Genomic DNA, 19,191 nt, shown 5'->3' with positions numbered 1-19,191 from the left:
TCCATCTATTTTTCACTCGTCATCTGGACCCCACTCGTGAAATCTGACGGTGGAGATCTGTTCATTCATCATCCTAGGGTCTAAACTTTTGCATTACAGCGAGTATAAGAATCAGATCGCCTCTAAAATTAATTTTTAGTGCAGTTTAGCTGCTCTCTTTTCGAACCATAAAAAAATTTTTTTCTCATCATCTCATTCTCTCTCGCGCGTCGCCACAGCGTCACTCTCCACCGGCGGCGACAATCTCTTTACCTCCCTGTCGCTTCCCTCTCCTCATCTATCTATCTATCTATCCATTTAGTAAAAACAAAAACAAAAAAAGCAAAATATTAAACAGTAAACAAAAACACTTTGGGTTTCTGTGTCCAGTTCTCTTTGGTTCTGTCTTTTGTTTGTCTATGTTGTTTACGGTTTGGTTTGGTTTTGAAGAATAACAAGAGGAGAGGGAAGAGAAAACCAAAAAAAAAAAAACTTTGAGGGAAAAAAAGAAAAGAAAACTAGGGTTTCTGTTCTCGTTGTTTTTTTTTGTTGGCTTAAAAGATGGCTCAGGGTCAAGCTCAGGCGGCTGTTCAGGGACAGAACGTGAATGGCGGGGCCAATCAATTCGTGACGACGTCGCTTTACGTGGGCGATCTGGAGGAGAACGTCTCGGATTCCCAGCTGTACGATCTATTTAATCAGATCAGTCAGGTGGTTTCAGTTCGGGTTTGCCGGGACTTGTCGACCCGTCGATCACTGGGTTACGGTTACGTTAATTACAGCAATCCACATGATGGTGAGTTCTTGCCTTTCAAGTTAATTGTTCAAATTTTTATGTTTATTGCTTGTCCAGTTCGTATGAACATTATTGTTTCTTGTATTTTGTTATTTGTTTTTATTCAGAAATAGGCTTGCTTCTTTGAATAGCTTTATCTCTTGCATGGAGAAACGCTGAATTGGAAAAAGGAAATTAATTTTCGTAAGATTCTTTTGGATTGACATAAAATAGGTACTATAGAGCCAATAGCGTGTCAAAAAAGGAACCGTGGGGATTAATAGGTGGTCAGGCTTGGGGGTTCTCTTGCAAGGCTTCGGTTTCATTCTTTGGAGCTTGTGAACTGAGAGGTTTTTTCTGTTCGTTGAAGATTTTTGGGTTTTGAGAGCACCAGTCTTGAACTCGAGTTTGCTCTTTATGAAAGTTCGGGTTATCAAAAAAAAAAAATCTAAAGAATGTAAGACGGATTAGGTTTCCTTGGTTTTTCCCTGCTTTTGAGTTAGATCTGCATTTCTGGGTTAGTCCAAGGTAGTAGTTTTAGGTTTGTTCTAGGTTCCTAATTATAGCTGTGAAAATTAAAATTTGTGTTGTGTTAATGTTTAAAATTTTTTATGTACTGGGTTTGTGCAAGTGGAACTATTTTAGTTTAGGAAGTGTGATAGAAAAGGGTATGGTTACAGAGTTTGATGACAATAGAAGTGAGATTTTTTAGGAAGAAAGGAGTATAAGAAGAGAAATGTAATGTATTGCTTGCAAGTTTTGCAGTAGGTTTACTAGAAAAAATTTGGCACAAGGACGTTTCTTTAATTCTTCCATTATAGAGAGGAATGTAAAACATCACTATATCCCTTTCCTGAAAAGCTAAAGTTTACAAAAATACCCCTTATTTTATAGTTTATAGGAAATATAAAGAAATCTGATTATCAGGGTATTACTCCCTGTTCAGTTTTAAGAGGCTCCTTTTTATAGGATAAAACACTTTCTTTGTTGTTATAGGAAATAGATGCATTAATTTTTGGATTTTGCAGTGTAATAACCATTTCGGCACAATTTCTCAGTAATCAGTTCTCTAGATTTATTTATTTTAAAATTGCAAAAATTTATATACAAAATGCATCTACTTACCTGTGCATTTTTTCCTTTTTCATTAAAAGGTGATGGGAGTTTATAGAGGAATTAGCTTTACTGCAATTCCCTCTTTGAAGGAGCTGGTTACTTCAATTTCTCAGTAATCAGTTCCCTAGATTTATTTATTTTGAACCTTTGTCCCCTTGGCTGAAAACAAAGAGCTTTTACCACTGTGCCCAACCTTTGGAGTTGGTGTAGTAACATTTATGTTTCAGTGTCTTGTTACTATCAGTATATCTTTCACATTGTCTTTCCACAAAAAAATAGATTTTAGTGTTGTCCGGTCAATTTGCAATGGTGGTATTTGTGGGGATGGGTTTAGGATAATTAATAGAAAGATCATAAGCTAAATTTTGCATCGATAAATGATAATTAATGACACAAGAAATGCTGTAATTATATATATTTGAAGCCTGCTCCTGCTGGAATGCACACATGAATCAAACTTGGGGAAAACTGTGCATCCCAAATACTACATGAAAGGTATTGTTGTATTGAGAACTAGGGTATTAGACACACACATTTGCCTTTAGCATTAAGCTATATGGTATTAGGAAAATGTCGGGTGTGGAAATTACCCATTTAGTTCTTTTGATTTTTATTAAGAAACCAGAGGTATCATGGTTGGGAGATCTTTGATTTATGTAAATTGACCAAACAGCTCAACAAACCACAAATTTTAAGTGAAGACGAATGCCATCCAATTGATTCAACCTATAGCACTTAGCTATTTCTTATTTGCATCGTAGATATTGCCAATGTGAAACATTTTACATCAGAAATTAGTAAATTTTTATCCTTTCACTTGCTTGCAGGCAATCCTGATGTGGAGAACCTCAATTAAATTACTTTGTATTTGACTTGGGATCTTGACTAGTTGGCTTCATGAGTTTAAGATTTTGATAGCTCTGTTTGGTATCATCTTGATTTATCAAAGACCATATTGACCTTTGATGGCAAAGAATGATATGATTTGCTGTGTTGCCAAGGTCATATAAATATAAAAATGATGATGTGATTATTTAATTTATTGTAGAGATTTTGAGTTTTTAATCCATTCACTGTCCTATAGCATCTGTTTTGGGATGAGATTATGATTTTTTGAAAGATGATAAATCCCATACTTCAGCTTAACTATCAGCATACAAGTGTGTTAGTGATTCACACATCTTCTCTAATTAAATGTCCTATTGTTGAGTATACATTTCTTGGATCATGTTAAAATCTTACATTTGTTGAAATTTTTAACAGCGGCAAGGGCATTGGATGTGCTGAACTTCACTCCTGTGAATGGAAAGTCTATTAGGATTATGTATTCTCATCGCGACCCTACTCTTCGGAAAAGTGGAGCAGGGAATATATTTATCAAGGTATTTTTTTGACATGTTTTTGCAGACTTGTATGCTGCCCTATATATGGTTCAGAAAATCTGGTTTTCTGAATCCTCTCTTATTTTTCTCTTGCTGGGTGGCTTTGCACAAGTCTAATAACTACATATTATATTTTGTTTTGGGAAAGTTGCCAAAAAGGAGAATAAAATTGGTAGCAATTTCATGTTCTCTTGTTTGTTTTTTAGTGGGAAATAGAGCAGTAGCTTGTATTTATTGTCAATGGCCCTCCTTTCAAAATATTAAATAAAAATTGGGGGCAAATATTTATTAGGTAAAATCTTTATGGTGTGACAGAAGAGCAATACCATATTATTATGACATTGCAGATTTTAACCTTGATGTAGTTGTGTTATATGGCTTTTATTGAGCCCCAAGTAATTTTCTTAATAAAGAATTTGGTCCGGCATGTGTGTGTGTGTGTCCCTGGTTTTGGACTTAAATCATGATGTCAAATGAATAAAAAGTCACCATAGGTGTGGTACCATAATATATATTTGGCAATCAGTATGTTGACTGTGTTGGGTTGGGCTGGACCCAAACGAGTTCAAGTCAATTCATTTTTAAAACTAAGTTGAACTCAAACTAAAGGGAGTTCCGCTTGGTTTGACTGACAAGCCAGGGGATGACTCAATTCGGTTCGAATTTGGTTTGTTGCCCAATTTGGCTTATGTCAAATAATTGTCAAAATGATGTCATTTTATCCATTATCAGGTAAAACAATATTATTTTGTCAATGAACCTTGAACTCTGGTTGTGAATGTGAGCCACAAATTCAAGTGCTGAATTGAATCATTTTTCATTCAAACTGATCTCCAACTACTTTTAATATTGGTCTGTTGAACTCTAGTCTAGCTCAAGCCAGGGGGTGTTTAGTCTCGGTTCAGTTCGTATCCACCTCTAGTGTAGGGTGCTCTTTTTAATTTTCATTTTGTCTCAAATGTTTATATCAACCATTGTTATTCCTTCTCATATATCCTTTTTATTTCTTTTCTTTTTCTTGCTCTTCACATTTTTTTAGAAGCAAATAATAATAATTTGCTAACTTTCCTTATTCTTTCAAATTGATAGAATCTGGACAAGGCCATTGATCACAAGGCGTTACAGGAAACATTCTCTGCATTTGGGAACATCCTCTCTTGCAAGGTGGCAACAGATTTGAATGGTCTGTCAAAAGGCTATGGCTTTGTACAATTTGAGAATGAGGAATCTGCCCAAAAAGCTATAGAGAAGCTGAATGGTATGCTATTAAATGATAAGCAAGTTTATGTAGGGCCATTCCTCCGCAAACAAGAGAGAGAAACTGAAATCAACATGAACAAATTCAACAATGTTTATGTAAAGAATCTCTCAGAAGCAATAACTGAAGAAGATTTGCAGAAAATTTTTGGTGAATTTGGCACGATTACTAGTGTTGTGGTGATGAGGGATGCAGATGGCAAATCAAAGTGCTTTGGTTTTGTCAATTTTGAGAATGCTGATGATGCCGCAAACGCTGTTGAGGCCCTTAATGGAAAGAAATTTGATGATAAGGAATGGTATGTTGGGAAAGCCCAGAGGAAATCTGAAAGGGAACTTGAGTTAAAATATCGATTTGAGCAGAATATGAAGGAAGTGGCAGATAAATTTCAGGGTGCAAACTTGTACATGAAAAATTTAGATGATAGTATCGATGATGATAAGCTTAAGCAGCTGTTCTCTCAATTTGGTTCCATCACATCATGCAAGGTGTGTAGTATCTGAAACTATCCGCTAAATTTGGCTTTGTTAATTTGATGATTGTAGCTTCAAAGCAATTTTGAACAGGTGATGCGAGACCCTAATGGAATTAGCAGAGGATCAGGATTTGTTGCATTCACCACTCCTGAAGAGGCATCTAGAGCTGTAAGTTATGTTTGTGCACGCTAATCAGGGACTTAACTGAAGCTGATAGATCTTTCTTATTTGGACAGATCCTGGAGATGAATGGAAAAATGGTTGTTAGCAAGCCTCTATTTGTTGCACTTGCACAACGCAAGGAAGATAGAAGAGCAAGGCTGCAGGTTTGATCCATCTGACGTCTGTGTTTTTTTTTAATATTTGTTTTGTGGTCACAGTCAACTTAACTGGAAGAAAAAGCTAGTGTGCTTTCGACAAATGATTGCTGTTTAGTGTCATTAGTGCCTTGTTAACATTGTCATGATTAAGACTTCTTTCAGTTATGAGTTACCTGGAGCATGCATAGCTTAAATGAAAGACATTGGTAGTCTGAACTTTAAAAACTTTTCTTGCTTCATTTTGTTGGACATTGTTTTATCTTTTAGTTTAACTTTTTAGATCTCTCATATTTGGTGCTTTTTAATGCCTGATTGTAATATTGTCGTATCATGTTTTGGTGCGGTTTTCTACTGTTATACAGGCTCAGTTTTCTCAAATCCGGCCAGTTGCTATGGCACCTTCTGTTGCTTCTCGTATGCCAATGTACCCTCCTGGTGGTCCGGGTCTTGGGCAACAGCTATTCTATGGTCAAGCTCCACCTGCTATGATTCCTCCTCAGGTACTTCTACCTTCCCATTTGACAAATTTCTTTTATGCAGTCTTCTTTGTTTGATATTTCTAATATCTTTATTGCTGATTAATTGATGTCTGTATTTCTTCAGCAGTTAGATATAGACTATCATATTTCATGAGTTCTGTCTCTTATTATGCATATGTATTTGTCAGCCTGGATTTGGGTATCAGCAGCAGCTTGTTCCTGGTATGAGACCTGCTGGGGCCCCAATGCAGAATTTCTATGTTCCAGTGGTTCCACCAGGGCAACAGAGTCAGCGGCCTAGTGGCAGACGGGCAGGAGCTATGCAACAAACCCAACAACATGTTCCTGTAATGCAGCCACAGGTTGGTGATATTCTGTTGTGGCTCATTTACTGTATATATTGCATATGTTATCCCATCTGTAACCATACCTTTATAAAATGGCCTATTTAACAGATGCTTCCTAGGGGACGTGTCTACCGCTACCCCTCTGGGCGTGGACTGCCTGATGTTCCCATGCCTGGTGTTGGAGGAATGCTATCTGTTCCATATGACATGGGTGGTATGGCTTTGCGCAATGCAGCAATCCCTCAGCCAATTCCAATTGGGACTTTGGCTTCTGCCCTTGCAAATGCCTCTCCAGAGCAGCAGAGGATGGTAGGTGTTTAATACTTTAATTCCATAATTTTGTTTAGTTCTTGAATTGGTTGCCGATGTTCTTGAGTATCAACTGTTTTATTGATTCAAATTAGATAAAGACTCTGAACTGTTTGGTGAACTTGGTGGCTTTGCCAGTTCCAAAAGTTTGATGGAAAATACAAAAAGTGGGGTTAGTTATTTTCTTAATAATTCTTTATGCCCCGAATTACTAAGGAATTTAGCTGCCTTTCAGATAGAACTTACAATGCTGATTCAGACAACTATACCAAAACAGTTCATTTTTTTTGCATAATTAATACTATAGCTGTCTTGCGCATTTGGAGTTGTAAAATGGAATAACAGCCGTAATAACACCACATAATGATCTTTAAAATTTCATTGCATATACTGTGTAGTTGGAGGAATGTTTTGACAGAATATCTGAAGTTACTTGGTCACTAATCTGATAGATGCTGGGGGAAAGTCTTTACCCACATGTGGAACAGCTGGAGCCTGAAGCAGCAGCCAAGGTTACAGGAATGCTTTTGGAGATGGATCAAACAGAGGTTCTCCACTTGCTCGAGTCACCAGAGGCTCTGAAAGCGAAGGTGGCCGAGGCAATGGAGGTTTTGAGGAATGTTGCTCAGCAACAGCCGGCAGGCAGCGCAGCTGATCAACTGGCATCGTTGTCATTGACTGATTAACTTCGTTTCTTATGTTGGTCCTGGAAATACATTTGATATGTTTGGCTTGGAGACAGGGCCCGCATTGGCTTTATTATTATTTTTTTCATTTTTTTGAACTGATAGGAGAGTTTCCTGATCTAGTTTGAGGATTATTACGGTGGATGGTTTATGTTTGGTGTTTGATTTTGCGCTTGTATTGCTGCTTTGATTCAAATTATTACGTTAGATAATATTATGGAAACAAGAGTGCTTAGACTCTGTATTTGTGATTTACGTAGACACTAAGCGAATGGGGGCCGAACCGTTGAAGGGCCCAGGTCCTATCTCCAATTGCAGGACCTGGATCGGATCCAGAACAGGGGCCTGATGGGTCGGGCCTTGGCCTGGGCCTTTCCACCGGTTATTTTTTAATGTTTTTTTAAACTATAAATTATATTAATTTTTATAGGAATATTATACATATTCACGATGAATGCATAAATGGGTATTTTCTTATGTGTGTCTTTATGTGATTATATGGTATTTTATCTTTAATTTAAAGTCATTTGATCATATAATAATAATACATATTAAATGTGTACTGAAAATAGATTTTATTGTTATTTTTATCATTAAAGATTTAAAATTTAAACCTAATTAGTAAAAATGTAAACTATATTTAAAATATAAAAAAAAAATTACAAACATAATTAATATAAGATGTAATGGAATAGCATGTATGATTGGCTCAAGTTGAATGATAAAAAAATATTCATATTTAAAAACTTGTGTATTCAAATAGGCTGAGTGGTTTGGGAATCAAGGTCTTCTGTCTTCGTGTATTCAATTGCGTGAATGCATAATGCTTTCAACCAACCATTTCACTTGGTTAAAGAGTACCTTTTATTGGTAACAATTTGACCATTGGCTTGGACATAACCCTAGAAAGTAGCATGCATAAAATGACACAGGTCATTTAGGGTAAAATGGGGAATTGACTTTCATTTTGGTACCACCATTGAAGCAAATCTATTTCTCATTTCTCCATTTTAGTCATGTCTATTCGAAGATTTTATTATCATTCAAGTTATTCCACGTTCGTACGTGTTCTTAATTCCATAAATCCCTATATGTTCGACTTTGCTTGATTCATGTCTTCATCAATATCTTATTGATCTTCTGCCTATGACATTATTTCATTATTTATGTTTTTATATAAGAATAAATGAGTGTTCAATTTTTTGTTAAAATTTCTTAAATAATAATTGTAATCACATCTTAAACAGTTATCTATTTGAGTAATTATCACTCTAAATACATTTATCATAAACTTAGGATTTAAAACACAATCTAATTTTATAATATTTAACCAATAGTCATGTAATATCTAAGGCTAAATTATGTAAGTCTAAATCATATATATACATATTAAAAATTTTAAGAAATAAATCTAACGCTAAATTAGTAGTAGAATAATAAATATAAATTAACAGTTTAATGAAATCATTACCAAAAAAAAAAAAAAAATTAAGAAAATTTTCAAAATCATTTTCAAGTTTCAAACTTAATTAATTATAAAGTATCTAAACAACTCTTCTAATTATATTTTTACTAAGTGACTTGTATTGTGGTAAAAAGACATTCATAACAATGTTAATAAAGAAAACATTTGCAAATTAAGAAAATTTGGCATGTTTGTTCAGATGTCACCTCATAGTGAATATCCCATCCTAAATACTACAAATTTTCCGTATCCCACACATCTTTTAACTCTTCAAAAATCGTTTCGATTTAATAAAATATTGTCATCGCTTCAGAACTTACCTCTCTCGTGTTTGGTTGGACACGATTCTGACCATGCTTATGCATCTTTAGATTGAGAGAATAAAAATGGATTAAATATTTTTCATTTCTTGAGTATTTGGAGGAAGAGAAACATAATAATTATCAGCATAGAATTAGAAAGAAGAAGATTCACCGGCTCCAAGTTTTGAGAAATCCATTATGAATTTATGTATAAAAATACAGTATACCACATAGTCTATATGTGATCTACTTGCAAGTCCATGTAGCATAACAAAATATTGCATTGTAATTCCACAGTTTTCCTACTTCTAAGTTAATTTGTATATGCACAAGATCAGTGATAACTAGAAAAATCTGAGAGCCATCTTGCTAGCCCTTGACATGGTAAAGAGCGCTATTGACATGAACATTTGAACAAGTATTCAATAATTATACAAAAACCCTAATGAGACTAGGACCAAAACCTACTACTACAAGGCTGCTTCAGAAATTAATAAACATTTCAATTACCACGTCTCAACCTCAACCCTACATCAGGTTCTCTGTCATTACGGATCAAACCAGAGCCATGCATGTTAGAACTATGGACATCAGAGGACATCCCTACCTCATTTTGCTTGTCTTGATAATCTTCCCCATAGTTATGAAGCCTACGACCGATGAGATATCGATCATCGCGAATGCTATTATGAAGATTAGTGAACCAGATGTGGAATCTCTTTGCACAAAACCAGAGCACACTGAAACATAGGCATCCCAGCCATGCAAAACGATAGACTGCTGAATTTACTACTAACGGGTACCCAAACACAGGGAACACCCCTCTGGCTAAGACATATGGTACACACAGGGCTGTCAACAAGTTCATAATGATAGGGAAAACAATCTCTCTAAGCACCCAAAGACCTTGCAACCTGGAGAAACCATCTTCTCTCACCCTTTCAAATTTTATCCGCCAGCTTTCATCTACCAGGGGCATCATGTGATCCAGCATAACCTGTTACACCAGGGAAATTTTAGTTCTGCAACACCCTCATTTCTTCAAGATATTGTGAATAAAAACCATAAATCTTGAACTAAAAGAGAACTACAATGATGAGATTTGAGAGCATTCTCCAGATCTCTTACTACCAAGCATTAGCAGTCATAATCTGTTAACAAATATAACAGAGGAACAGATATCATCCAAGAAAACAACAAAAAACAACAGATATGGACAACACTAATGCAACTTGAATTTTAAAGTTTAAACATCACATGTGCAGAATATGTTACACTTATTCCAAATCCATAAACCCAAAGATCAATGTATAAATATGACTGCTTCCAGGTCACTCAATACAAAATCAATAATTTTGAGTAAAATTAGGCTTCATCCTCTGCTAAACTATTGCATTCTCATTTTACGGTTTAAAAGTCAGTTGTGCACCACAGAAGGATGTTAGTCAACAGGAACACACAGGAATGTGATAAAAATACTCACCAATCTAGTCCATATCTTCAGAAAAATGAGGCCTAATGCCCAATCCTGATACAGGAGGAAAACTGGACTTTCATCCACAGGCACCCTCATTGGCACAATCACCAGGAGCTCAAAGAGCAACCCAATTAATACTGGAATGACAAAAATCTGAAACATGGCACCAATAAAAACATTGGAGGTATAGAACACCAGTCATATGAGAAACAAAACGGGACAGAATAGGAAACTTAACAAATAAAAGAAATTAGAACCAGAATAACCCTTACCCATATTGACAATAATGCAGAGCTCTTAATGACAATGCCACACCACTTCCAAATTTGGCCAAACAAAACTGCTGTCCTCTCCGTTCTAACATGCTCAATGGAATATCTTGCTCCAGCTATTGCAGTCCAAATGGCATAGCTTCCAATGATGAAAGCATATAGATCTGAAAAAAAGGGAACCAAAGGAACATTAGCAGCATTTCCCCGTGTTGTGTGGGCCTGGTAACCAAAAACCAAACCAATCAACAACGCTACCATTGCACTTGATGCCATGAGTGATTGGAAGAAGAGGAATTGCATTAAAAAGTGCACGTCCAAGTGAAATTGGAACCACTATCAAGGCAGAATTAATAACAAGCAGAGTCATCCAGGCAATCACCAGCAAGAGGACAATACGAAGAACAAAGCCGTACCTGCTCAGATACAGAGATTGATATCTAAGAAGCAGTGCCAGAAACCACTAAATATATGCTATTAAACCAAGAAAATTAAATAAACAGAGATCAGTATCATACTGCTCTGAATCAGTTAGATCATCAGCATCATACTGCTCTGAAACATTAGAGTTTCCAGATCCTAGATTGCCTCTGTTTGCATCATCGACTGCCGGAAATTGAGCCAGGGCAGCTTGTTCAGGTCCTAATGGAATTGCCTGTAGTCTATCCGGCCTTGGCTCAACATTACCATTTTCCTGGCCACCACTCTCGCCAGGTCTGGGCAGCAAAAACTTAGTCAGACCGAGTGCCCATCCAACTGCTGTAAACCAACAGCGAAGAAGAGACTTGATTGTCGTCCGCAATTTAAAATGCTCAATGGCAAATGGCATGCAGATTTGAAAGAGAAGCATATCAGCTGGTATTTCAGTAAATGGGTCTGATACCCTGCAACAAACAGCTGTAAAATGAGCAAATAAACTTGGCAGATTAACATGAAAAGAAAACATAGTAAGAAATAGCAGATTCTTAAAATAGAAAGCGTTGTCTTACGATATGTCAAGAGGAAAAGTGGAAGGAGCCATCTGCATAGCAAGTTTGACTGGCAAAAATACCAGCATCACAATCAAACTCCCATAAACTGCAACAGACAACAGAACTCTGCGAGCATGCTTGTGCACAGGATCATCAATCAGATCACGAAATGGATTGTAGTTGGGATCAGCAGGATCTCGAAGAAAGTAAAGAACTTTATTACGCAGAACCTGCAGAAAACAAGTGAGGAAATGATCATCAGGGTGATAAAGTTGTACTAGTTTCAGAATTATGAAAGAATGACAAAGGCATTACCACTCGAAGAAGGCTAACAAAGATACTTATTTGTAACATGTAGACAATCCCTACAACCCAATGAACCAATGAGCTAGCCAAAGGAGAGACTGAAAAGAACTGAACTCTTTGAGACATTGTCTTCCCGAACATCCTTATGGTACAGACATCTAACCACCATCCACACATTAAAGGAAACACCCCAAGTTCAATGACCAGAAGGAAAGCAACCTTAATCATGGTCATCAAATGCTTCATTGCAGCCAAGAACTGCCTGAAGAGAGATGGAACCATTTTTGCTATAGAAGCAATACCATAAAACCTTCCCATAGTCAAAGGCTCGCCCTTGGTATACCGAATCAAGGCAACAATACCCAAATAGAAGAAGACAAGAGAGAATATGAACATGTATCCAATTGCAAGTGTAGTAACATCAGAAAGTCGTGATGTTCCAATAAGTGCCCCTTTTAAGAGATCTGCCGAAAGTGATGCACTTGTGCTGTTAGCCGCTTCTGCAACGTGGCCAAGCATACTGTTTTCTTGACCTTCAAATGTAATAAGGTGTCGGTAGATGCCACCACTAGCAGAGGAGAAAAGCCATGACATGTAATATAGAATTATCCGACCAAAAGAGAAGGGCACAAAGATCACAACACCAAGGAATATCATATTGCTAGCCAAAACCTGCAACGGAGTAAAGTCACTCATCATATCATGAAAAACTCTCTAGCAAGCAAGGAAGAAAGAGAATAAATTGGGAGTTCACTTCTGATTTGAAAGACAATCAAATATGGTTAAAAAAGAATACTCATGGCATGTTATGTGAAGAAGTCCAATGAGAAAAGTACAAAAACATTTCTTTGAAAAAAATGAAACTTGAGATTTGACAAACCAAGCAAAGAGGCAAAGGTCCTGGTCAAAGGAACCATGACAGAATCAGGAGCACAGCAGTGTTATGAGACTGGCTCATAACTAGAAAAATTTCACCTCTAAGGGACAGATTTATCCCTAACCTTTCTTTCAATGGAAACTGATATTCTAATCCAAAGGTCAAACTCCATGGTACTATTTCAAATAGATCATGTAAATCATTCATCTCAATTCATACCAATGGTAACTTAAAAATATATCAAATAACAAACCAAATAGTAGCAATTCATTCTACACAAAGAGAAATAGGATGAATTTCAAAATACACTCTCCTAAAAACAAAAGGATGCAAGGACTAAAGTTAAACCACCAAGATAAGATCAAATGGGAAATATAATGACAATACAGTGTTACCAAGTGAAAATAGAAGCTAAATGGAGGGGGGTATGGCTGACTTACAGTAAATGCATTTTCAACTAAATGGAAAACTGGACCCTGCATGCCAACAAGCTCATCAAAAGGCACATCCTCTGCACCATCAGCATCATCCAAACCATCAAACATCTGTTCAACATGGGCCTCAAGACGGGCTGCCTGAATCTCCCATCGTGCAGCAACATTTTCTGCATTCCTTCTGACAATTTGAATTCCGCCAGCAACACCCTGTGCTCCTCCAGCATCTTCTCCATTTCCTTCACCAACAAAATTCCTATTAGCTTGTTCGGGAGGTCTTCTTCCAGCACGAGCACCATTTCTGTCCCCTTCATCCTCCCTCTCAGCATCTTGTCCTCCAAGCTCACGCAAATGCCTGAAGTAATCTCGCAAAGAAGTGGCTCCAAGAAAAATAAACACAATACTAGCAGAAAGCAGGAAACCATGCAGACAATCAGTAAGAATAACTGTTGTTGAAATATGACTTAGAAATAATCTGTGAGCTTCCCCTAAACTCTTCACAAAGGCCAATCGCCATATCCAAAACGTGATAAAAGGTATGATGAGGAGCCAAACAGAAAGTACAAAACTAAGCCGTAGAAAAAATTGCACGACATGACAAGCTTTCATTGCCATTCCAACTACAAACTCCTGAAAAGGAAGCCTAGCTGGAGCATTCTCAGCATAAACCGGGGAAAAGGAAAATGCATGTTTACAGACCTACAAAGATTACCAAGTCAATTCTGTTAGAGGAGAATTATCTTCACCAAAATATTGGATTCTTCGTAATACACATATGCAGGCACTTGAAAAATCCAAACCAAAAATAAGTACAAACAAGCATTGGAAGTAAAAATAAAATTTTCAACATATAAACTTCCATCTTAAATGAAATCAGTTAAGCCCATTCATTCACATTGCTGCATTTGGAATCATGCATATAATCTCATACCTACAACCTAGGCTTCAAACTTAATTTTCTAAAATGATGATTGTCAATCAGTTCTTTCTTGATAAAGAGTTCTAACAAAAACATGCAAAATTCGTTTGTCTGTATGAAACTATTCATCCACAAGTCGTGACCCTGAAAATTTCCCAACAACTCAATTAACATGAAACCTCAAGAGATGAAATCTTCTGATCATGACTATAACATTCCAAAGTCAAGAAAATAAACACAAATGAAACTTTAAGCCTTTATACAAATAAAATTCAACAAGAAACTTCAATCCCTCGTTCACTTTCTTCTTCTTCCTCCCAACATTCCAGCAACCAACCATTAGTCAATCACCCTTTGAATTAAAATTTTAAAACAGGACGTAGCATCAGTCTTTCATAATTTCATAAAACAATTAAAAGACAAATCAATCTATCCGTCAAAAAGAAATAAATCAATTAACCTCGCATTGACGAGCGTTGCTATGATTGAGCCACTGAAGGAGGCAATCCTGGTGAACATATTTAATACTTCCACTACACGCGCACGGATACTGCAAAGGATTCTCCGTGTCTCCCGGATTTCGACAGATCCGGCACACGTCCTCCTCCTCCTCCTCCTCCTCGTCGTATCGCGACACGCTCTCTTCCACCACCTCTCTCTTCATCGACACCGAAGACGCGAATGCTGAGGGCAAGGAATCGCCGCCACGGTGTATCGATGTGGAGCCGTCCATAAAGGAAGCTGATTTAACTGACTGAGTTTGATGAGAGACCGAGTTGGGCGATTAATTGAATTGGAGATGATGGTTTTCACTTTTCAATGGATCCTGATGTGCTCGGCGACGCTTTTGAAATGGGTTGGCTTAAATTTTGAGGATTGTGTCCTGGAAATGACCCTTGTTTTGGGGTTATATTTCAGTTTTGTCGGCAATTAAATACGAGATTTACTATATTACCCTTAAAAACTTATCCAAGTGAATTGGTCAGATTCAGCCTCAAAGCAGTTGTCGACACCAGACAATTTTTTCATCCTCTTTCTTCGGGTTCGGGCTTCATTTATTCCGTTCAAAGCCGGTTCATTTCAATCTTTCGGGTTTTGGGTAAAGTTGGATTCAAACCGAAGCAAACTTAAGATTGACTCAATTTACATATAGCCGAGCTCGAATTCTCGTGAAAGTCAAGCTTGAACTAAATTCGAATTCAGTTCGACTGGTTGTTCGGTATTAAAACGACGTCATTTTAATACATATTAATCAAAACGACGTTGTTTTACATCAAAATTTTTAATTGAAAATTTTAGAGAGTAGCTTAAGTTCAATCAAGTTCGGTTAGGGTTGGCTCATTTCAGACTTATTTGAACCAAGCTCAAATGAATTCGATTCGAATCCACCCTTAGTTTTGGGCAAAATTTTGGGCCCAACTGCACCGGCAATAACACGTAAAGAGTTTCAACATTCTCAAACTTTTATCCAGAAAAATCAGTAGGTGGATTTTCGCAGCAATTGTACCTGAAGAAAAGATCTTCACTACTAGAGATAAAATTGAACGGAGATCGATTAAGAGTCAAGTCGCAGAGTGGAGTTGGACATGAGGTTTCATAGGCTACAGAGTTGGGCAAACAAAGTGAACTATTTTCGTAGAAGATTATCTTTGATGATATAATCTTCATATGTTGAATGTCATTGCATGTAATCTGAAAGTTGGGTAGCCACAGTAAGGTTCTTGATGGCTAGAAATCCAAAAAGGGTACTTTATAGTAAGATTACCGCCACAAGTTCACGGTCCATAAGCTTTAAATTTTGAGTCAACAGAGACAAGATGGTGGGCTACGGTGATGATGATGACGATGGAGACAAAAATTCATTGACGAAGAAATGGTTTGAAGGTGAAGATATTGGGAGGATGAGGATGGAAGATTTTATAAATTTTAAAGACAAAAGCAGGAGATTGAGGAGAACAAGGGTGGACGGATGTGGTCAACCAGCAAGTAAAGGGATTTGCTTTGAGCACAACATAATATGAACATCGTGAAAAAAGAATGGGTCATCACCGACAACATTTTGACTTGGACGATGTCTGTTGAGCTATAAGTTGGCCAATTGGGTTGTGATATGGCCAATCATGACCGAGGCAACACCGCTTGGATGCATTTTAGCCAGATCACGCTTGGGTTACATCGCATAGGTTGCATTCTAACCATATTAAGGTTTTCCATGGTCATAATGTTTCATCGTAATTGAAATGTTCCATCCCGAGATCTTTTATGGTTGTTGCTGGTGTATACAAGTTGTGTATTGTCACTTTGAAGGGTCGGGACGACAAAAGTGGATCTATGGCGTGGCAAGGTGGGCAGTGGTGGGTTGGTGGGTTTGATTTGAATTTTATTTTGGTTTTGATTAAGCAGCAACAACTGGGTTACCATTGGACTCCCAACGCCGGCCAATTTTTCTTTTTTTAAAATTAATTTTGAAAGGTTGAAGTAATTATTATACTTTTATAATTTTTTTGCTATGGACTTAGGTTTTAGATAAATCTGACAAACAGGCGAGTTGAATCAGATATACAAAATAAAAACAAATCATATAACATAAGTAGAAATTGAAAACATGTCAATTTATATAGATACATATTATAAAACCTCATACCTATATATCTAACCCTATCGATATGGATAGATTGTGAATTACCTATAAAATTTATGGTTTTTTATTTTTAATTATTTTATTTTGTAAAATCTCATTTCATATTTATTTTAGTATAAATTTCAAGAAGGAGAGACTATATTAAATGAAATTTTAAGTAAAGAAATATTAACAATCCAATTTCTAGTGTGAAAATTACTGTAGGTATATTTAATTTTGAAGGAAAGACTTAATTTATAAAACCTTATTTCATACTTATCACAATTTATGAAGGAAAAATCAAGACCATACTTGCACTAATTTTCGAGAAATTGAGAAAGCAAGGATGGCAAATGACAATAAAAAGCTATCGAATCCTAAAATGAGTTGATATACATTCAAATTTTGTGTAAAATATTGGGAGAAATAAATATTGCGGGTATGCCTGCGCCTGCAAAATATGTCACCCAACGGGTATGGGTAAAAGAACTTAAAGGGAAAAGGACTGTTTCCCACCCATCTTTTAGCACATTCTCAAACTTATACCGACGGGAGATCAAAAACCATTTTTTCCATTCATGACCAAACTGCCGTCTATTTTTCCAGTTAGGGACAGGGGCAAAATCATTATTTTACTGTTTAAAACCTTAAAAATTTAAAATTTCACCATTTCCCCCTTCCAGGTTTTAAAAACTAACAACTAACCAATCCTCAAAGTTTGAAAAATTTAATTTCACCCCTAGGGTTTGCTTCCTTCTCCAGCCACCACCAACGACCGACGCATTCAACCGATCTCCCATCTCCGACTATAATGGACGACGAAGGACGACCCTTCGTCGTCCAGATATGGAAGAACAGACGAAGGATGACGCTTCGTCGTCTAGTCTGAACGAGGAGATGAGCGACGAAGGACGACGAAGCGTCGTCCTTCCTCGTTTGGGTGGATCGACGAAGAGATCTCTGTCTCTTTGTCACACCGTGCGACGAGGAGATGAAGATCTCTTCATCACACCACCGTCGTCGCACCAGGAAAAAGAGGAGGTTGGTGACGACGTCGGAAGATAAAGTTAAAGAATGGGGGGTGAAACTGCTAGTTTTAAAAGTTATGGGGGGTGGCTACGTTTTGGAAAATATGAAAACCCTAGGTTTGGGGGTGAAAATGTTAGTTTTCAAAGTTTAAAAACTTTAAGTAAAGGTGAAATGTTAGTCTCTAAAACCTAAAGGGGTAAAAAGTAATAAATTTTATAACTTTTTAATATAAACAATAAAATGATGATTTTGCCTATGTCCTTAACTGAAAAAATGGATGACAATTTGATTATGAGTGGAAAAAAGAGTTTTTGATCTCCCATGAATATAGGTTTAAGAATAAGCTAAAAGATGGACGGGAAATAGTCCTTTTCCCCGAACTTAAAACCTGTACCTGTGCTCGTTTTGCCAGGTCTGGTTTTAGGTGAGAAAATGCAATGTACACTTGATAGGTGTAAAAGTGTTTTCTGATCAAACCTTAGGCGAAAGATGGATTTCACTGCTGAGAAATTTGTGTCAAACTTAGAACAATCTTACCCAAAATATTCCATTGATGGGCTGGAGCCCAACATTGGATATTCGGAGTCTGTGTCCAGATTTCTAAATTTTTGTAAATAATAAAACTATGTATATTAATTTTAAATAAATATATATATATATATTTAATATATATTATCATATAATTAATTATTTCATAAATGAACAATCAATTATTTTAGCCATTTTTATGGGTTTATACCTTTTAGCCCATATTTTTTATTATACATTTTTAATTAAAACCCTAACATCATACTTGTTTTACTCTCATATCTAGCTTTTGAACCTTAATCTCTCAAATTTATTTTCTTTCACATTCTTAGCTAAATCAGTCCAAAATCAAAGGAATCATGCATTATAACCATTTTAATTCAAGTAAATAATATTTCATCGCATTGTTTGATATTTTGTTTGAACATTTAAAATTGAAATTTTGAGATTTCTTTGTGTTATAATGAATTCTACTTTGTTAATTTGTAAAAATCAAATTGGTCTTTGTTAATATTTTGTAGTTAATTTAATTATAAAAAATGGTTTATTTACATTAAATTTGTATTAAAATGAAAAAATATTTCATGTTTTAGATCATATGCATAAAAAATTAATACTTTGATTTTTTTGTCTTGGAAAAAGTAGGTGAATATGAGTGGGATAGGCAGATTAGATACACGAGTAGGAGATTGTGTTATTTTTTTTTATATAGATCAAATGTTTTTTTTTTTTTTTAATATAATCAAATGAAAAATTTTATGGGTTTTTGGAACTTAGAAAAAGTTTGGGGTATTTTAAAAAAGTTTTTAATTTTAATACTTTCAATAATTTAAAAAATAATAATTATATTTTAAAAAATAAATTAAG

General features: G+C 36.1%; 2 protein-coding genes across 3 annotated transcripts; one reads left to right on the top strand and one right to left on the bottom strand.

Moving 5' to 3' along the window:
* Positions 1–138: 138 nt before the first annotated feature.
* LOC123213786 (polyadenylate-binding protein 2-like) lies at positions 139–7,371 on the top strand. 2 transcript variants are annotated; one of them, XM_044633357.1, is made up of 9 exons: positions 139–775; positions 3,134–3,252; positions 4,342–4,998; positions 5,077–5,154; positions 5,223–5,312; positions 5,669–5,806; positions 5,974–6,147; positions 6,241–6,441; positions 6,840–7,050. In XM_044633357.1, exons 1-9 carry the CDS (start codon positions 541–543, stop codon positions 6,888–6,890), a joined length of 1,743 nt encoding a protein of 580 aa, XP_044489292.1. In that variant the 5' UTR covers positions 139–540; the 3' UTR covers positions 6,891–7,050. The 2 variants fall into 2 exon arrangements, with proteins under 2 accessions (XP_044489292.1, XP_044489291.1); XM_044633356.1 differs by having other exon boundaries at positions 141–775; positions 6,894–7,371.
* Positions 7,372–9,076: 1,705 nt separating this feature from the next.
* Positions 9,077–15,037, bottom strand: LOC123213785 (probable E3 ubiquitin ligase SUD1). The gene is made up of 9 exons (XM_044633355.1): positions 14,608–15,037; positions 13,235–13,927; positions 11,927–12,589; positions 11,630–11,841; positions 11,159–11,524; positions 10,899–11,056; positions 10,644–10,807; positions 10,378–10,524; positions 9,077–9,891 (listed from the first exon to the last, which is right to left on the bottom strand). Exons 1-9 carry the CDS (start codon positions 14,878–14,880, stop codon positions 9,397–9,399), a joined length of 3,171 nt encoding a protein of 1,056 aa, XP_044489290.1. The 5' UTR covers positions 14,881–15,037; the 3' UTR covers positions 9,077–9,396.
* Between the last annotated feature and the right edge of the window lie 4,154 nt (positions 15,038–19,191).

Source organism: Mangifera indica, chromosome 4 (assembly GCF_011075055.1).
Source record: "Mangifera indica cultivar Alphonso chromosome 4, CATAS_Mindica_2.1, whole genome shotgun sequence".
Lineage (NCBI taxonomy): Eukaryota > Viridiplantae > Streptophyta > Magnoliopsida > Sapindales > Anacardiaceae > Mangifera > Mangifera indica.
The sequence above is the reverse complement of the archived record's forward strand: the minus strand, read 5'-3'. Positions and strand labels throughout refer to the sequence as shown.

Bases quoted from the DNA above. Each gene is read 5' to 3' on its own strand.
- LOC123213785 (XM_044633355.1), bottom strand. From the start codon at position 14,880: ATGGACGGCTCCACATCGATACACCGTGGCGGCGATTCCTTGCCCTCA. The intron at 12,590-13,234 runs GTAAGTCAGCCA...ACTCCGTTGCAG, and splicing joins TAGTTGAAAATGCATTTACT to GTTTTGGCTAGCAATATGAT. The intron at 11,842-11,926 runs GTAATGCCTTTG...TGTTTTCTGCAG, and splicing joins TTGTTAGCCTTCTTCGAGTG to GTTCTGCGTAATAAAGTTCT.
- LOC123213786 (XM_044633356.1), top strand. From the start codon at position 541: ATGGCTCAGGGTCAAGCTCAGGCGGCTGTTCAGGGACAGAACGTGAAT. The intron at 4,999-5,076 runs GTGTGTAGTATC...AATTTTGAACAG, and splicing joins GTTCCATCACATCATGCAAG to GTGATGCGAGACCCTAATGG. The intron at 5,807-5,973 runs GTACTTCTACCT...TGTATTTGTCAG, and splicing joins CTGCTATGATTCCTCCTCAG to CCTGGATTTGGGTATCAGCA.